General features: G+C 37.6%; 1 protein-coding gene across 2 annotated transcripts in view; it reads left to right on the top strand.

The window, feature by feature from the left end:
* Window positions 1-18,116, top strand: part of SNAPC3 (small nuclear RNA activating complex polypeptide 3) — a 38,252-nt gene extending 20,136 nt beyond the window's left edge. For both annotated transcript variants that reach the window (XM_025281500.3, XM_006046692.4), the window contains exons 6-9: window positions 11,826-11,908; window positions 13,487-13,651; window positions 16,628-16,735; window positions 17,787-18,116. In XM_025281500.3, the coding sequence (XP_025137285.2) occupies window positions 11,826-11,908; window positions 13,487-13,651; window positions 16,628-16,735; window positions 17,787-17,934 (504 nt within the window). In that variant the 3' untranslated portion in view covers window positions 17,935-18,116. The remainder of the gene's footprint in view (window positions 1-11,825; window positions 11,909-13,486; window positions 13,652-16,627; window positions 16,736-17,786) is intronic.
* The last annotated feature ends 205 nt before the right edge of the window (window positions 18,117-18,321 follow it).

Here is an 18,321-nt window from a genome sequence, read left to right as displayed (position 1 = left end):
GAGGGTTGGAGTCCACCCAAGAGCATCACTGCCCACAGAAGAACCTTTCAACCCACGGACAGAAGCAAACAGGGACATAACCTGTGACACTGGGCCTTGCTGGTATTTCCCAGGGTGCTGCTCTCAAAAGGACAGAGAAACCTTCCATACTTGCTGAAACAGGATAGAAAGGCAGACGGGCCACCCACAGTTTTCAGAAGGGATTGCTTACTCAATAATGTAGTAGGGCCTGGATCCTTCTGAATTTCATCACAGAGCAAGCTTGACCCAGTTCTATTAGCTGGTACAACCCTGGCAGAGGACCTCAGATTTACTGGCATATTTAAGAGGGACAGCATCTCCTGTAGGTCACTAAAAAGCTGTTTGGAACAATTAGTATGTCCAATAGAGTTTGGATGTGAACCATCAGAATCTCTTCATGCTCATTCCTTTATCATCAGCCACATAAATGCTGTTATAACTTAGGTCTCATCTTAATTCTTATTCTAAATTCATCTCCTGGGCTTTCCCCCCAGTTTTAATTTTATGGTTTTAAGTATACTCCAGTCTTTATGAATCTCTTTCTCTCTTGGTTTCCAAACTCATTCTTTGTAAGTGTCTACTGGACATTGTCATTAGCCTCAGTGCTGCTTGACAATTTTACCACGTCTCTATACTTGATATACCCTTCCACTTTTAAAGGTAACTGTTTTGTTCCTTCTGAAACTGCCAACATCTTTTCCTTATCACTCCCCTTCAGCTGCTGTTTATTTCACTGAGAAAATATGTTATCAGAAAAGAATTTTCTGTCATCTCTCACCCACATTTACCCATCTGCCCATGCATTCTTCTTCCCACCTGTTACAGTGGATGGATTAAAACTCCTGCTCTCAAAGCCAGTCTAGGTGTCTGCTAGATTCCAACCCCACTGCATAACCAAGGACTTTGTTCTTGTACTATCCCCTTTTTTCCTGCATCATCAGCTTTTTCCCTTCTGTTGCCTGTCCCATCAGCACACAAATAGACTGTACTATCTTCTACCCTAAAACCTTCTCTTAACCATGTATCTTCCTCTGGCTACCGTCTCATTTTTCTGTTTTCTTCTCATTAAACTGACTCAAGAATCATGAATTAATAAGGGCCTCGGCTCATTGTTTCTCTTTTTCTCTCCCCTTTGTCCCCCACGCACTCTTGCTCATCACCGCTCCGCCAAAACCACTTCATTGCTGCCGCCACAGATTCATTTCTCATCTCACTTGATCTCTGATTAGCACAACACAAGTAAATATTCCTTCTTCCTTGAACCACTTTCTTAACTTGGCTTTTAAGACATTACACCCGCCTCATTTTCTTCCTATCCGACTGACTTTTTTTACTCCTCTGCTGGATGCTTCTGATCCTCCGAACTGGTGAATGTTACTAAGCCCTTTGAATCAAAGTGAACTTGTCCAGATTCCTAGTCCGGATTTGTTATCTCCAATCTCAGTATCTCCAAACTCCAGATTTATTTTTTCCAATTGCCTCCTTGACCATTACTGACGTCTAATAGCCACTTGAAACCTAGTATGTTCAGAAACAGACTCTAGTTCTCTCTTCCTCCTCAAATCTGTACCTTCCCCAGTGTTTGCATCTCAGTAAATATGCTCATTCTACACCTGGTTACTTAAGCCAACAACCTTGGAATCATCTTTGCCTCCTTTTCATCCCACATGGAAGGTGTCAGCAAGTGCTTTGGCTCTACTTTCAAATTATGTTTAGTATCTTTCTGTGTATCTGCTTCACAGGTAGCAGACTGAGAAACCACCGTCATCTCTTGCCTGAACTGTGGAGTAGCCTAGTGACCATTCCCGCTGCTCCCTTTCACACTTCTGTTTATCCTTTACACCAAGCCAGAATGATACTCTAAAGTATCAGGCAGACCCTGTTGCTTTTCAACTGGAAAGTCTATAGAGGCTTCCTCTTACATCTAGAATAAAATACAAAGTCCTTTTTGTGGTCCTGTCTGCCTCTGGACCTTATATCTTAACACCCTCTTTGTCACTTGTTGCCTTCACACCATGAACCATTCTTGCTCTTTCTCATATATGCTAAGCAGGGTTCTGCTCAGAGCCTTTGTTTCTCTTGTTTCCTCACCTTAGGTATTGTTTTTCACCCAGGTATTCAGATAGCTCACTCCTTCATTTCTTCATGTTTCTGATGTTGCCTTGACAAAGAGATCTTTCCCTCTCTTCCCCAGACTTGCTAATAACACTACCTAATGTTAAGTTATATGTTTGTCTGTCTTCTCTTGAACCATGAGGGTAGGGTCTTTGTTTTAGGAATACAGGAATACAGAGGAATTTAGAAATTAGGAATACAGAGGTGTATTTCTGTGATGATGTGTGGCACAGAGGAAGTGGTCAAGTCCTTGTTGAATAAATAAACGAACCAGAATACCTCAAGCTCAACGTTTAGTCTTGAACTCATTACTCTACCATCTCCCTTTTTCTTCAGATGAAACTCTCCTTTTCCATTCCTCTTTATTCTGCCTTAATAGCTCCAGACTGTTTTTTCCACTGCTGTGTGCTTTAGTTTGGGCCCTCAGCATCTTCTCCAGGAACTATTATAGAGACTTCTTAACTGGTTTTCCCACCTTAAGACTGTCCTATACATGCCACTCAAGATGTCTTTTAAAAACAAATCAAACACCAAGAGGGAACTCTCTGGACATTGGGTAATTGTGATGTGTTGTTGTAGGTTTATCCTTGGTAACAAACGTACCATTCTGGTGAGTGGTGTTGATAATGCAGGCAGGCCATGCATGTGTGCGGGGGCAAGGGCTGCATGGGAAACCTCTACCTTCCTGTTTTATTGTAAACCTAAAACTGCTCTAAGAGAATAAAATGTTTAAAAAATTGATCCTGTGATTCTCTAATCCAAACATCTCAGTGGTTCTCCATTGTCTGTAGTCCAGGCTCCTTAGGCTGACAAATAAGGCCTTTTGTGAAGTGTTTCACAAGTTAACTTTCTATACTATTCACCTGCCTCCTTTTACACCTTAGGCTTCGGCCACAGTGCCTTTATCTTCCTCAAGCATACCATACTATTTTATGCCTCTGAGTGTTTGAACACGGGTGGGAAGCCCTTACTGTCACTTATGAGGTTCTTCTTGACGGTCCTCTGTTTGCCACTCTGGCATGTTTCATGTATCGATTCTAATGCTTTGTAATAATATGTGATACTATTTGATACGTTTGTCTGCCCCACAAGACTGGCTGTGTTCCATTCTTTTTGGTGACTGGCATGGAGAGCAGCATACTTTCTGAGTTACATTGAAAATGGTTATAAGATACTGGGGTTCTTCAGGTTTGTCAGCTTGGTGCTTTTGGAGATAAACACTAAAGAGAAACAACTGGAATCTCAAGTCTGTATGCAAACTAGGAAATAGAAGGTTTATCGTTTCTTTTAAAGGAGAAGCAATCTTATGCAAAGTTTCTCTACCCTATGAGAAAAAAAAAAGGTATAGCTATAAATTTATAAGATGAGTTTAATAAGAAAAATATGAATTCACCCTCCTTATTTCATCCGTGTGATAACTGCTCGAAGCAGTGAGTCAGATCTGGGAATCAGTCTTAGCTCCAGGAACCCTGAAGAGTGTTTTTAACCAGACTTGTTTAGTTTAGTGTGTTTGTACATCAGTGCTCATGCCTTCAGCAGCTTTCTAACCAGGAAACTGAATGACCCATAGTCCTATTTTTAACTATTTACACATCTGCTTTTACATTGTTTCTCCCTCTTCCATGTATTAAAATAATATCCTCTTATTATTTAGCACTTATCATGTGCCAGCTGTATAATACACTAGTTGATAGTTCAGGATCTTTGGAAAGAATATCACCATTTTACAGGTAGGAAAAAGGTGGTCAGAGCATTGTTGTAAGTTAACCCTGTTGGGTCAGGAGTGGTGGAGGCTAGATTCAGACCATGGTCAACTTGCCTTCAAAGCCCCATGTTTGTTCTTTGCTGTGTTGGCACTGTGCCTGGCTTTAGACATCTATCCCCTACCCTTTTGTTTATTTGGTGAACAAGCACTGCATGAAAACTTGAGCTGTGCTGGTTAAGGGCAAGATTCTAGTACTTGCACTTTGTGGAGTCTTTGCGTATTTAGGGACCTGTTTCATTTGTCTTCTTGTTCTCCAACTATGTTTTTAGAAAGGTGAACTCATATAATTAAGTGAAATTTTCCTGATGCTAATAGTTGTTAGGTCTGTGGAAAATTTTTTTATTCTATTGATTAACATTTGTATTTTATGATTTTTTTTTTAAGTTTTCCCTTGGAAAATTCTAAATACACACACAAAAAAGACAGGCATATATGTATGGCCGAGTCCATTCACTGTTCACCTGAAACTCACAATATTGTTAATTGGCTATACCCTCATATAAGATAAAAAGCTTAAAAAAAAAGAGAGAGACTAGTATAATGAGCTCTTATGTACCCATTATCCACCTTCAACAGTTCTCAGCATTTTGCCAGAATTATTTCATCTGTTTACCCCATGCCATTGTCACACCTAACAAACTGAAAATAAGTCCTACGTTATAATGATTTTTTTTAACAGAGAGATGTTTGGCATGTATTCTATTGGTAATCATGGAATAAATTATTTACCTGCAGGTCTTGTAGCTGAGAAAATAAGAATCTTTATTCCAGTCAATAAGCAGGACTTAAATAAAATACTTTCCTTGAGTAATTTGGTGTGTGACAGGACTAGGAGGACTGGGCCAGGGTATTTAAATCTTTTTTAAAAGCCATGTCTAAAATGTAATGTGTTTTGCTAATGTTTGTTTTAGACTCTAGTACTTCAGGAATGAAGTAAAATTTTAAAGTATGTGTATACCTAAAGCAACTAGAAAAGGAAAAAATGAGGAACTCCAGGGTTCGAAGTAAAGAAATCATAAAAATTGGGGCAGAAATAAATGCAAAATAAACAAGAGAGACGATAGCAAAAATCAACAAAGCTAAAAGCTGGTTCTTTGAGAAGATAAATAAAATAGACAAACCATTTGCCACACTCATCAAGAATCAAAGGGAGAAGAATCAGATCAACAAAATTAGAAATGAAAATGGAGAAATCACAACAGACAACACAGAAATACAAAGGATCATAAGAGACTACTATCAGCAACTATATGCCAGTAAAATGGACAACTTGGAAGAAATGGACAAATTCTTAGAAAAGTATAACTTTCCAAAACTGAACCAGGAAGAAATAGAAAATCTTAACAGACCCATCACAAGCACGGAAATCGAAACTGTAATCAGAAATCTTCCAGCAAACAAAAGCGCAGGACCAGACAGCTTCACAGCTGAATTCTACCAAAAATTTAGAGAAGAGCTAACACCTATCCTACTCAAACTCTTCCAGAAAATTGCAGAGGAAGGTAAACTTCCAAACTCATTCTATGAGGCCACCATCAGCCTAATACCAAAACCAGACAAAGATGCCACAAAAAAAGAAAACTACAGGCTAATATCACTGATGAGCATAGATGCAAAAGTCCTTAACAAAATTCTAGCAAACAGAATCCAACAACATATTAAAAAGATCATACATAATGACCAAGCGGGCTTTATCCCAGGGATGCAAGGATTCTTTAATATTCACAAATAAATAAATGTGATACACCACATTAACAAATTAAAAGATAAAAACCATATGATTATCTCAATAGATGCAGAGAAAGCCTTTGACAAAATTCAACATCCATTTATGATAAAAACCTTCCAGAAAGTAGGCATAGAGGGAACATACCTCAACATAATAAAAGCCATATATGATAAACCCACAGCAAACATTATCCTCAATTGTGAAAAATTGAAAGCATTTCTCCTAAAATCAGGAACAAGACAAGGGTGCCCTCTCTCACCACTACTATTCAACATAGTTTTGGAAGGTTTAGCCACAGCAGTCAGAGAAGAAAAAGAAATGAAAGGAATCCAGATTGGAAAGGAAAAAGTAAAATTCTCACTGTTTGCAGATGACATGATCCTCTACATAGAAAACCCTGAAGATGCCTCCAGAAAATTACTAGAGCTAATCAATGAATATAGTAAAGTTGCAGGATATAGAATTAACACAGAGAAACCACTTACATTCCTATACACTAACAATGAGAAAACAGATAAATTAAGGAAACAGTTCTATTTACCAAACAACGAAAAGAATAAAATACTTAGGATTAACTCTACCTAAAGAAAGAAAAGACCAATATGTGTGTGTGTGTGTATATATATATATATATAAAAAACACTGATGAAAGAAATCAAAGAGAACACAAATAGATGGAGAAATATACCATGCTCATGGATCTGAAGAATTAATATAGTGAAAGTGAGTGTACTACCCAAAGCAATCTATAGATTCAATGCAATCCCTATCAAGCTACCAACGTTATTTTTCACAGAACTAGAACAAATAATTTCACAATTTGTATGGAAATACAAAAAACCTCGAATAGCCAAAGCAATCTTGAGAAAGAAGAATGGAACTGGAGGAATCAACCTGCCTGACTTCAGCTATCCTACAAAGCTACAGTCATCAAGACAGTATGGTACTGACACAATGACAGAAATATAGGTCAGTGGAACAAAATAGAAAGCCTAGATATAAATCCACGCACCTATGGACACCTTATCTTTGACAAAGGAGGCAAGAATATACAATGGAGAAAAAAATCTCTTTAACAAGTGGTGCTGGGAAAACCGGTCACCACTAGTACAAGAATGAAACTAGAACACTTTCTAACACCATACACAAAAATAAACTCAAAATGGATTAAAGATCTAAATGTAAGACCAGAAACTATAAAACTCCTAGAGGAAAACATAGGCAAAACACTCTGTGACAGAAATCACAGCAGGATCCTCTATGACCCACCTCCCAGAGTAATGGAAATAAAAGCAAAAATAAACAAATGGGACATAATTAAACTTAAAAAAGCTTTTGCACAACAAAGGAAACTATAAGCAAGGTGAAAAGACAGCCTTCAGAATGGGAGAAAATAATAGCAAATGAAGCAACTGACAAAGAATTAATCTCAAAAATATACAAGCAGCTCCTGCAGCTCAATTCCAGAAAAATAAACGACCCAATCAAAAAAATGGGCCAAAGAACTAAACAGACATTTCTCCAAAGAAGACATACAGATGGGTAACAAACTCATGAAAAGATGCTCAACATCACTCATTATCAGAGAAATGCAAATCAAAACCACAGTGACGTCAGCCAGTCAGAATGGCTGCTATCAAAAAGTCTACAAACAATAAATGCTGGAGAGTGTGTGGAGAAAAGGGAACCCTCTTACACTGTTGGTGGGAATGCAAACTAGTACAGCCACTATGGAGCACAGTGTGGAGATTCCTTAAAAAACTGGAAATAGAACTGCCTTATGATCCAGCAATCCCACTGCTGGGCATACACACCGAGGAAACCAGAATGGAAAGAGACACGTGTACCCCAATGTTCATTGCAGCACTGTTTATAATAGCTAGGACATGGAAGCAAGCTTGATGTCCATCAGCAGATGAATGGATAAGAAAGCTGTGGTGCATAGACACAATGGAATATTACGTAGCCATTAAAAAGAATGCATTTGAATCAGTTCTAATGAGGTTCATGATACTGGAGCCTATTATACAGAGTGAAGAAAGAAAAGTAAGTCAGTAAGTCAGAAAGAAAAACACCAATACAGTATACTAACACATATATATGGAATTTAGAAAGATGTGAACAGTGACCCTATATGTGAGACAGCAAACAACACACAAATGTACAGAACAATCTTTTGGACTCTGTGGGAGAAGGCGAGGGTGGTATGATTTGAGAGAATAGCATTGAAAATGTATATTATCATATGTGAAACAGATCTCCAGGCCAGGTTCGATGCATGAGACAGGGTGCTCAGGGCTGGTGAACTGGGATGACCCTGAGGGATGGGATGTGAAGAGAAGTGGGAGGGCATTTAGGATGGGGAACACATGTACACCCATGGCTGATTCATGTCAATATATGGCAAAAACCACTATAATATTGTAAAGTAATTAGCCTCCAATTAAAACAAATTAATTAAATTAAAAATAAAATAAAAAAAAAGTATTCCTTTTACTCAATCCTATTAATAAAGATTTTAAGAGTAAAAAAATAAAAATATGTGTATAAAATCAGAGTCATTTTCTGCTCAGGTATTTGTTTTTTTTTTTCCAGATAGCTAGTTCGGGTTTATTTTTATTTGTTTTTTAGTGGTTCTTCAGGTTTTAATGTCTGATCTATTGATCTTTTTAATATTGCTCAGATTAGATCTCTTTTTGTCAGTAATCCCTTAAAAGAACTCTCAGGCTTCCCTAGTGACTCAGTGGTAAAGAGTCCACTTGCCAGTGCAGGAGACGCGAGTTCAGTCCCTGGTCAGGGAGAGCCACTGGAGAAGGAAGTGGCAACCCACTCCAGTATTCTTGCCTGGGAAATCCCATGGAGAGAGGAGCCTGGTGGGCTAGTCTGTGGGGTTGCAAAGAGTCGGACATAACTTAGTGACTAAACAACAACAAAGAGGAACTTTTAGACAATACTTTATGCATATATTATTGTTCTTTATTCTAAGTAAAGCCTTGGTATAGGAAGAATGGTAACATAAATTTAAGTTGTAAAACCTTTCCTACCCAAGCTTATCTGACATTTCTTTCACCCATTACCATTTTCCTCCTAGCAGATCTTAGGAATGTTCCTGAGGTTCTGATGTTTCAGACTTGAATGTCAGCAAGAGAATAAATGACTATTAGATACCTAACGACTTTGTTAAATGATCATACTGGTTATCCATAGTTACTTTGATAGATCTTTATGTTGCCTTAGATTAATAGTGAAAGTGACTTCTTGGCACTAATTTTTCCATATCAGTTGGTAATTTCCCTCCCTTGGAACTTGTTTGGCTTAAACTAGCTGACAAAATAGGGAAACTAGTTAGGATCTCTGGTTACCATTAGAAATGAAAGTTAACTTATTGAGATTACTCCCACCTATCCATTTATGTACTAATATAAGGAAAAGATTTTTGTTTTTAGACTTCCCTTTCTAATTAATAATTAGACAAAAGGTTTTATGTTCCCTGAATCACTTACTGTGAAGTTCTATACGTTATATATACTAAATTTTGTTTTGTTTCCGAAATAAGGCAGTAGTGATTCTTTCAGAATCATTATTTTGGATCGTAGCTTACTTACCTCTTTGAGGGTTTCAAAGTATGGTAAGTGGTGTATTTTGTGTTATAGTAGGCAGGCATGGCATTATAGTATCAGATCAGATCAGTCGCTCAGTCGTGTCCGACTCTTTGCGACCCCATGAATCACAGCACGCCAGGCCTCCCTGTCCATCACCAACTCCCGGAGTTCACTCAGACTCACGTCCATCGAGTCAGTGATGCCTTCCAGCCGTCTCATCCTCTGTTGTCCCCTTTTCCTCCTGCCCCCAATCCCTCCCAGCATCAGAGTCTTTTCCAATGAGTCAACTCTTCACATGAGGTGGCCAAAGTACTAGAGTTTCAGCTTTAGCATCATTCCTTCCAAAGAAATCCCAGGACTGATCTCCTTTAGAATGGACTGGTTGGATCTCCTTGCAGTCCAAGGGACTCTCAAGAGTCTTCTCCAACACCACAGTTCAAAAGCATCAATTCTTCGGCGCTCAGCCTTCTTCACAGTCCAACTCTCACATCCATGCATGACCACAGGAAAAACCATAGCCTTGACTAGACGAACCTTTGTTGGCAAAGTAATGTCTCTGCTTTTGAATATGCTATCTAGGTTGGTCATAACTTTCCTTCCAAGGAGTAAGCGTCTTTTAATTTCATGGCTGCAGTCACCATCTGCAGTGATTTTGGAGCCCCCAAAAATAAAGTCTGACACTGTTTCCACTGTTTCCCCATCTATTTCCCATGAAGTGATGGGACTGGATGCCATGATCTTCGTTTTCTGAATGTTGAGCTTTTAACCAACTTTTTCACTCTCCACTTTCACTTTCATCAAGAGGCTTTTTAGTTCCTCTTCACTTTCTGCCGTAAGGGTGGTGTCATCTGCATATCTGAGGTTATTGATATTTCTCCCAGCAATCTTGATTCCAGCTTGTGTTTCTTCCAGTCCAGCATTTCTCATGATGTACTCTGCATATAAGTTAAATAAACAGGGTGACAATATACAGCCTTAACGAACTCTTTTTCCTATTTGGAACCAGTCTGTTGTTCCATGTGCAGTTCTAACTGTTGCTTCCTGATCTGCATACAAATTTCTCAAGAGGCAGATCAGGTGGTCTGGTATTCCCATCTCTTTCAGAATTTTCCACAGTTTATTGTGATCCACACAGTCAAAGGCTTTGGCATAGTCAATAAAGCAGAAATAGATGTGTTTCTGGAACTCTTTTGCTTTTTCCATGATCCAGCGGATGTTGGCAATTTGATCTCTGGTTCCTCTGCCTTTTCTAAAACCAGCTTGAGCATCAGGAAGTTCACGGTTCACATATTGCTGAAGCCTGGCTTGGAGAATTTTGAGCATTACTTTACTAGCATGTGAGATGAGTGTAATTGTGCGGTAGTTTGAGCATTCTTTGGCATTGCCTTTCTTTGGGATTGGAATGAAAATTGACCTTTTCCAGTCCTGTGGCCACTGCTGTTTTCCAAATTATCTCTGCAACCTCATGGGAAGAAGGTGTTGGCTTTACTCATATTTTACACAAGGAAACGGAAAGTCAGGAGATTGAGTAGTCTAAGAAACAGTGCAGCCAGTCTTAAAAGGGTATCTGACGCCAGTGCCAGGTGAGCTGTAAACAGGGGAATGAAAAAAAATGAGAGAGAAACATCAAGTCCTCAAAGAAGTAGGAGAGAAATTTGGCCATCTTAGCGTAATATTTTTCAATGCCTGAAGCGTACATAAATTTTATAAAGTTCCTAAACTGCTTTTGATTCTCACCACAGTCCTATAAGATAGCGTGCATGACAGATATTCTCATTGTACAGGTGAGGAAACTGAGGTGTGAGCAGTAAGTGTAGGTTAAGGGAAAAGACCGCCTAACAGTGGTTCCCAGAGTTGCCTGCACATCTGACTCTTCTGAGGGGGTTGGGAAAATACTGGTGCCGGAGCCAAATCCTCAGACATTTTCACTGAATGGATCTCAGGTGAGATTTGGTCTTTGGTATTTTTGTGATTCTGTTAAGAGGTCAGAATTGAGACCACTGCCCCGATACAAAGTGTGGGAGTGTGAAAGTTGAAACCTGAGGGTTCTATGGTACTTTGGGCAAGGTTGCTTCAGTAAGAATAGATATTCACATTCTGCTTGCCTACAAGTTATTTGAAAATACAAAAAAGGATAACATAATTCCATGATCATTGTCATTATCACTGGGGAAACATCAGTGAGGTGACTTTTGTTTAGTTTTCAGTTCTGGTATCTAAAACAGTTGTCACTGCTGTGTATGCATATCATAAAATAATACTGACACTTATTTTTAATTGGTTTCCTTTCATGAATCTCAAGACAACATACAAATTTAAATCAAACCTAGAGATTAAAACAGCAATAGGAAAGAACTGAAAATAGTAGCAAGGATTGTATCTGTCTTTATCCCTGGTGACCAAGATAATACCTTATCATATAGGAGGTTCCTGTTAAATGTTAATAAGCTGAGCATATTCTGTGAAGGTGCATGAAATTACTGTAAAATGTACTAGTGTGATTTTATGACATACAAATTTGGAATTAATACTTAGAGCAATTTTATAATGGTTAATACTGAATTTTTTCTCAATACCATCTGTTTTCTTTTAGGACCTATACAAATCAGCCTTCTTCTATTTTGAAGGAACATTTTATAACGATAAAAGATACCCTGAGTGCAGAGATTTGAGCAGGTATAGTTTGCAAAAATCTTCTCAAAGTCTTTGCTATTTCTCATCAAAATAAGATTATCTCCACAAGTCCTATTATTGGTGTGTTAAGGATCTTTGCCAAGGAATCATTTTGTTAGATTGTTTTACTAGTTTTCAGATTAAAAAGTCTCTCTCAAATTTTAAAAATATTTTCAAAGTTATTTCATCCAGTTGGCCTAGGTTATAGTAAGTTAATCAAATTTTTACCACTGTAAGAAAATTTTTTTTTTTACCAAAGACATACATAGATTATTTCAAGATCTTTGCCAGCTATCTAAACTTTTCTTAAAAAAACATATTATCTACTGTTTCAGAAATTATAGTTTATCTTGTGTTGAGTCTTACAGATAACATCTGGAAAAAAGTAAATTCTACTTCAACACTTTATTAATCTCTGTTCTTCATATTTAGGTGGTAGTAAATTCACTTTTTTTTTGACTTGTCAGGTGTATACTATTGTCCTAGGTGAGTGGATATATATAAGTTGTTTATGTATATAACATGAAAAATCTATGTCTGACATCATGCTATCTACATAAAAGTATTACCATACTTTTATTACTGGTGTCCTGACAACTGAGTCTGTATATATGTATAGTTATTCTGAGTGTTTATATAAACTCTTTCATTATAACCACTTGTATCTATATTCTAATGCAGTAGTTCTCAAACTTGGTCTCCACACTCCTTCATACTGTAAATAATAGACCCCAAAGAGCTTTTATGTGGGTTATAGCTGTAAATATTCACCATACTAGAGATCAAAACTAAGAAATATTTTAAAATATTAACTAATTTAAATAATCTGGGCTTCCTTGGTGTTCCAGTGGTTAAGAATCTGCCTTGCAATGCAGAGGACACCAGTTCAATCCCTGGTCTGGGAAGATCCCACATGCTACCGGGCAACTAAGCCTATGTGCCACAGCTAGTGAGCCTGTACTCGAGTCCACATGCTGCAGCTGCTGAGCCCACGTGCCCTAGAACCCATGCTCTGCAACATGAGAGGCCACCAAAATGAGAAGCCACACACCACAACTGGAGAGTAGCCCCTGCTCCCTCCAACTAGAGAAAGCCTGTGTAGCAATGAAGACCCAGTGCAGCCAAAAGTTAAAAAATAAAAAAATAAAAAATAATCATTAAATAGTCCAATTACAGTTACCATTAATTACATTTTTATGAAAAATAACTTTTCCAAACAGAAGAGTGATGTTATACATTTTCCATTCAATCTTAAGTGATTACACATCACTTAGCCTCCTGAAAACTGGTGTTTATGAGAGAAAAACAGCTGAAGGGGCAAATAACATTTTAGGATTACTGCAAAGATATTTTTGACCACATCAAAGTCTCTGGGGGTTTCAGGATCTTACTTTGTGAACTGCTGCTCTCATGGATACAGAAAAATTCCAGACTTCCTTCCTACTTGGCAACATGTATCAACCACTCTGATTTTCGCCTCAAGATGGTAATTGTCCAGTTAATTGAGTGAGCCAGCTTTTGTGAAATACTGCAGTTGCAAAGTGTTTGGAGCAGTGATATCCTTGCCTTTTTCCTCCTCAGAACCATCATTGAGTGGTCAGAGTCACATAATAGAGGCTATGGAAAGTTTCAGACTGCTAAGATGGAAGACTTCACCTTCAATGACTTGTATATTAAAGTGGGTTTTCCTTACTTATACTGTCACCAGGGAGACTGTGAACACGTTGTTGTCATTACTGACATAAGGTAAGTGGTAGCACTCAGAACATTTGTCCTGTTTTATTTTACAGTAGAAAACCATGGGTAGATTTGTTTGAAATAAGAGGAATAAAAGAAATGATCACTGCAGCTTGACTCAGGAGCAGCAAAAATGTTTGCTTTTTCTACAGCGACCAACTCTGCATCTGCATCAGTGTGAGCCATTTGAAATGGTCCAACTGTTTGTAACACCACGGTCTGTCCATAGAATTCTCCAAGCAAGAATATTGGAGTGGGTTCTCTGGAGAACCCCCATATTGGATCTCTGAAGAAGATCCCTTCTTCAGGGGATCTTCTTGACCCAGAGATCAAACTCAGGTCTCCTGCATTGCAGGCAAATTCTTTACCATCTGAGCTACCAGGGAAACCCTATTTGAAATGGTAGAATATGCCAAAAATCCAGAAAAATAGCTGAAGCTCCTCCTTTGCCCAAAGACAGTGTATGACTTCTGTGAGTCTCCATGGGCCCCCCCTCCTCCATTAAAAAAATACTAAAAATTATATTTTATCACAGTGCTGCTATAAAGACAAATATAATACATGCTAGATTTTTGCTATAAAAGTATTTATTTAGGGGTTAGAAATCTGTAAATACTCTATTAAAGTATCTTCATTTGTGTATTGGACAGCTGTTATTCTAGTAGTAATCATCCATTTTGTATTTCATATAGACCCTTTGCTTTGCACATGTATTTCTGTGTGTGTTTCTTTTCATCAGAATTTGAAGGAAATAAAAGGGAACTGGAGGAAGAGAAGAATAATTCTAATGTTTGACAAATATGAAGACTTAGTGCTTTGATAAAGATTTAGAGTGGGAAGGACTTAAGTAATCTAAAATGAGAATTAGGGATTATAAACTTTGTGTAGCTGGTATCTCTAATGAATAAAGCTTTTCATTTCCTTATTAGGAAATCTCTGTTTATGAAAGACTACCATAGTATAGGAATAAGCTCTGCTTGATCCTTGGTCTTGGTTTGATTTCTTCTGAGACAGTGAAGATGTTCTTACAGAGCAATGACTGATGGCTTTCCCTGCCTCTACTTTTTTCCCTTTTTTTTTTGGTTTTAGTGACCAGTCTCCAAAAATTTACTTCCCATGCCCTCATTCTCAATGTACTTTGTGTAAAGTACTTTACACAGAGAGTAAATCTTGAAAAAGGAAAACATGGAATACAAAGCAGGATAGATAAAGACATAAAAGGAACTCTCAGATGATAGCTGTAGAGCAGACCTAGAGAACAGCTTAGTTCAGAGACTGGAGCTGGACCCGAGGACTCAGGAAGCATGTCCCAAGACTGCTAGACCTCCCACTGGTGTGTGGCCCATGTAAAGAGCACTATCCCATTCTGTCAGCAAATAAGGAACTGAATTAGTGACAGGCACACTAAAACCTAATAAGGAAATGCAAACATGAGAGAATTAGTAGCTAGAAAACAAGTGTTACATGAGAAAATGAACCTATAGTCAGTTGTGTGGTTTAGGGAGATGTTTAATTCATTAGTCATAATTTAAACATTAAATATCTATTTATCCAAAGTTTAGTAGTTCTGTTGAAAAGCTGTATTAAAACGAGGCAGTTAAATGAATGGCAGACAGTTGCCTCTTAGGAAGAATTGCTGAGGCAAGAGCCAGAAGCGCTCATAAACCTCATAGATTTACAGGACTTAAAATTATATATTTCTTTGATAATGTATTTCTTTTCTAAGTTTCAATATAAGCTGTTCTGCTTGCTCTTTACTCAGATGAGGGGGAATGTGCCTCAGAATAAGCATGAAATGGAAGACAATCCACTTTTCTCTGATGATCTAAGTGTCCTTACATTTCTCATAGTGTAGGCTGTACAGCATCATTCCTAAAATTCAAGGCAACTTAGAAAAGCAATTTTCACTTACTAAGCATTTGCTATGTAGGACTTTCCTAGGGAGTTTTTTAATGTAATTGACAAGTAATTCTTCCCTCAGTTGGTAAAGAATCCACCTGCAATGCAGGAGACCCTGGTTCGATTCCTGGGCTGGGAAGATCCCTTGGAGAAGGGAAAGGCTACCCACTCCAGTATTCTGGCCTGGAGAATTCCATGGACTGTAGAGTCCATGGAATCACAAAGAGGTGGACACAACTGTGTGCCTTTCACAAGTAATTTTTATCTTAGAGGAGGATTTAATCATTCATTGCTATCCCATAGTTTAATAGTTGGTAAGCTATCAGGTTTATTAATCACTTTCTGATGAAGGACATGGAAGCCTTCATCTTGGAACCACATGCTGCAGTCCATGGGGTCACAGAGTCAGACACGACTTAGTGACTGAACAACAAATCATTTTCTGATGGCGAAGTTAATATAGTGCTACCCTTTGTTACTGGAAAAAAAAATATCAAATTTTATAATTCTTAAGGGGTTTTTAGAATACTGTTGTACATGACCTTCATTTTTCAAATGGAGAATTGGGGGGTCCAGCATGGATAAGGATTTATCCAAACCCACTACGCTGATAAATGGTGTAAACTGACTTTCCATTTTTAAAATTTCTTAATTCTTATACCTAAAACTAAAATCCTACCAATTCACATTATACCAAAGCCAGATTTGGATTTTCAGTAAAGGAGTTTTTTAATTAGAGAGAGCCATGTTTGTAATTCAAAACCACTTAATCTGTAGCACTGAGTACACTTTGTCAAACTGTGTTCCATAAAAAAAGTACTAAGTAAACAAAGCATGGATTTGAAGAAATTCACCCAGGTAATGCTGCCTACATTTCCCTCTCAAGAGTCACAGTGTACATGGCCCTGAAGAGGTTTGGGAAACTTCACAGAAAAGTGTTTAATCCCAAATGTCTTTTGGAGAAAGTGTTTTATGGAACACAACAGATTGAAAATATACCTACTGTATTGTTCATTTTGAGGTAAGGATGTGTTTCATTACAGATTACAAAAATTTGCACATCATTTATTTTTTCATGTACAAAAGGCTTGTGCATCATGACGACTGCCTGGATAAGACACTTTATCCCCTTATCATCAAGAAGCATTGGCTCTGGACCAGAAAATGTTTTGTTTGTAAAATGTTCACAGCTCGGTAAGTGATTCTGCTTTTTTCCTTGGGTAGTACTGGTTTTCAGTAGTGAAGCACTTTCGATCTTTGGTATTTGTTTTTTTCTATTTTGAATTGAGGACTTATACTTTGGTATATAAATAATATAAAGAGTTTTATCTAGTTAGAAAGCACTACAAACAGTAGTACAAATCAGTTTAAGCTACAGCTGTGTTTTTAAACAATAACCAATTGAATTATGTATAATAGAAGTCTAGGGACTAGGTCAGACTTTATAGTTTGGTGATAACTTAATCTGGATGGTCATCAGGGAGCCAGGTTCTCTTTCTGCCTCTTGTCAGCAGTTTCCAAAATGGCTTCATCCACAGCTTCTCCATGATAAAAATAACACTTCGTCTCGTTTTTATTTTAATGAGGTCAAAATATGGTTTTATACAGTTTTGTGGTTTTGCATGTTTAGACGTTTAACTGTGAATCACTCATAAAACCATCCAGAGGAAAATGGAAGAATTTAGTGTCATTAGTGTGTTTTGGGTTCCCTACCACACCATGCTTTTCTAAATGATCAATTGAAAAACACGATAAATCAGTTATCAGATCAAAATGGCAATCAGGGAATGTCAAAACATTCCATGAGATGCACAATTCAGACAGACTGAAAAATATCATTTTCACTTAATGTGATATCCTTGTTAAAAAACAAAATCTCAGTTGACAGTTACCCATATTCCTATTTGAATACCCTCTGTATATAACATTTTATCCTCAACTCTAATGTTTGAAGGCTAAGTATGTCGTTCAAGTGTATGATACTTTCAAATATGGATTTATATTCTTTTCTACTTACCTTTAAGGAGAAATCTTTCAGAGAAAATTGTCCTTTTTGCATTGTAGAATACTGGTAGTGTTACGTCTGTACGTATATATGTGTATACAATATTATTTATATAAAGGATTATACTGTATAAATAAGATAGAATAAGGCAATAGTGGGAATGTTACCTATACATATTACTACAGCACATTAAAGCATGAAAAAGTTGACTGTAATGACGTACATCTTTTTTAACTACAGATGGGTGACGAACAATGACAGTTTTGCACCACAGGACCCATGTTTCTTTTGTGATGTTTGCTTCCGAATGCTCCACTATGATGCAGAAGGCAACAAACTGGGGGAATTCCTCGCTTATCCCTATGTCGATCCTGGAACCTTTAATTAATATCCAAAAGTGTACCCTTGTGAAATAACTTGGTTACTTTACTTCCAACAAATGCCAACGAGGAACAGGATCCACCAGAAACAATTGGCTAAAGTTGTCATCCCTGCAAAAAGTTCAAATCACAGATCTTAAGCAGTCTGAATGTATTTAAATGTTTGAATTAAATTAATATTTATTCCAAAGTATAGTTTCTTGCCCATTTTTAAGTGAGTTGTCTATTGAGTTGTAGGAGTGCTTTATGTATTCTGAATACAAATCCTTTGTCAGACTTAAGTATTCTGGTTTTCTCCCAGTCTGTACTTTGCCTATTTGCTTTGTCCAGAGGGGTTTTTGCTCATCTACCATTAGCAAAATTCTCCTAAAGATACATCAAGTGATGGAAGTGTT

Source organism: Bubalus bubalis, chromosome 3, assembly GCF_019923935.1.
Source record: "Bubalus bubalis isolate 160015118507 breed Murrah chromosome 3, NDDB_SH_1, whole genome shotgun sequence".
Taxonomy (NCBI): domain Eukaryota; kingdom Metazoa; phylum Chordata; class Mammalia; order Artiodactyla; family Bovidae; genus Bubalus; species Bubalus bubalis.
This window is presented reverse-complemented; position numbering and strand designations above follow the sequence as displayed.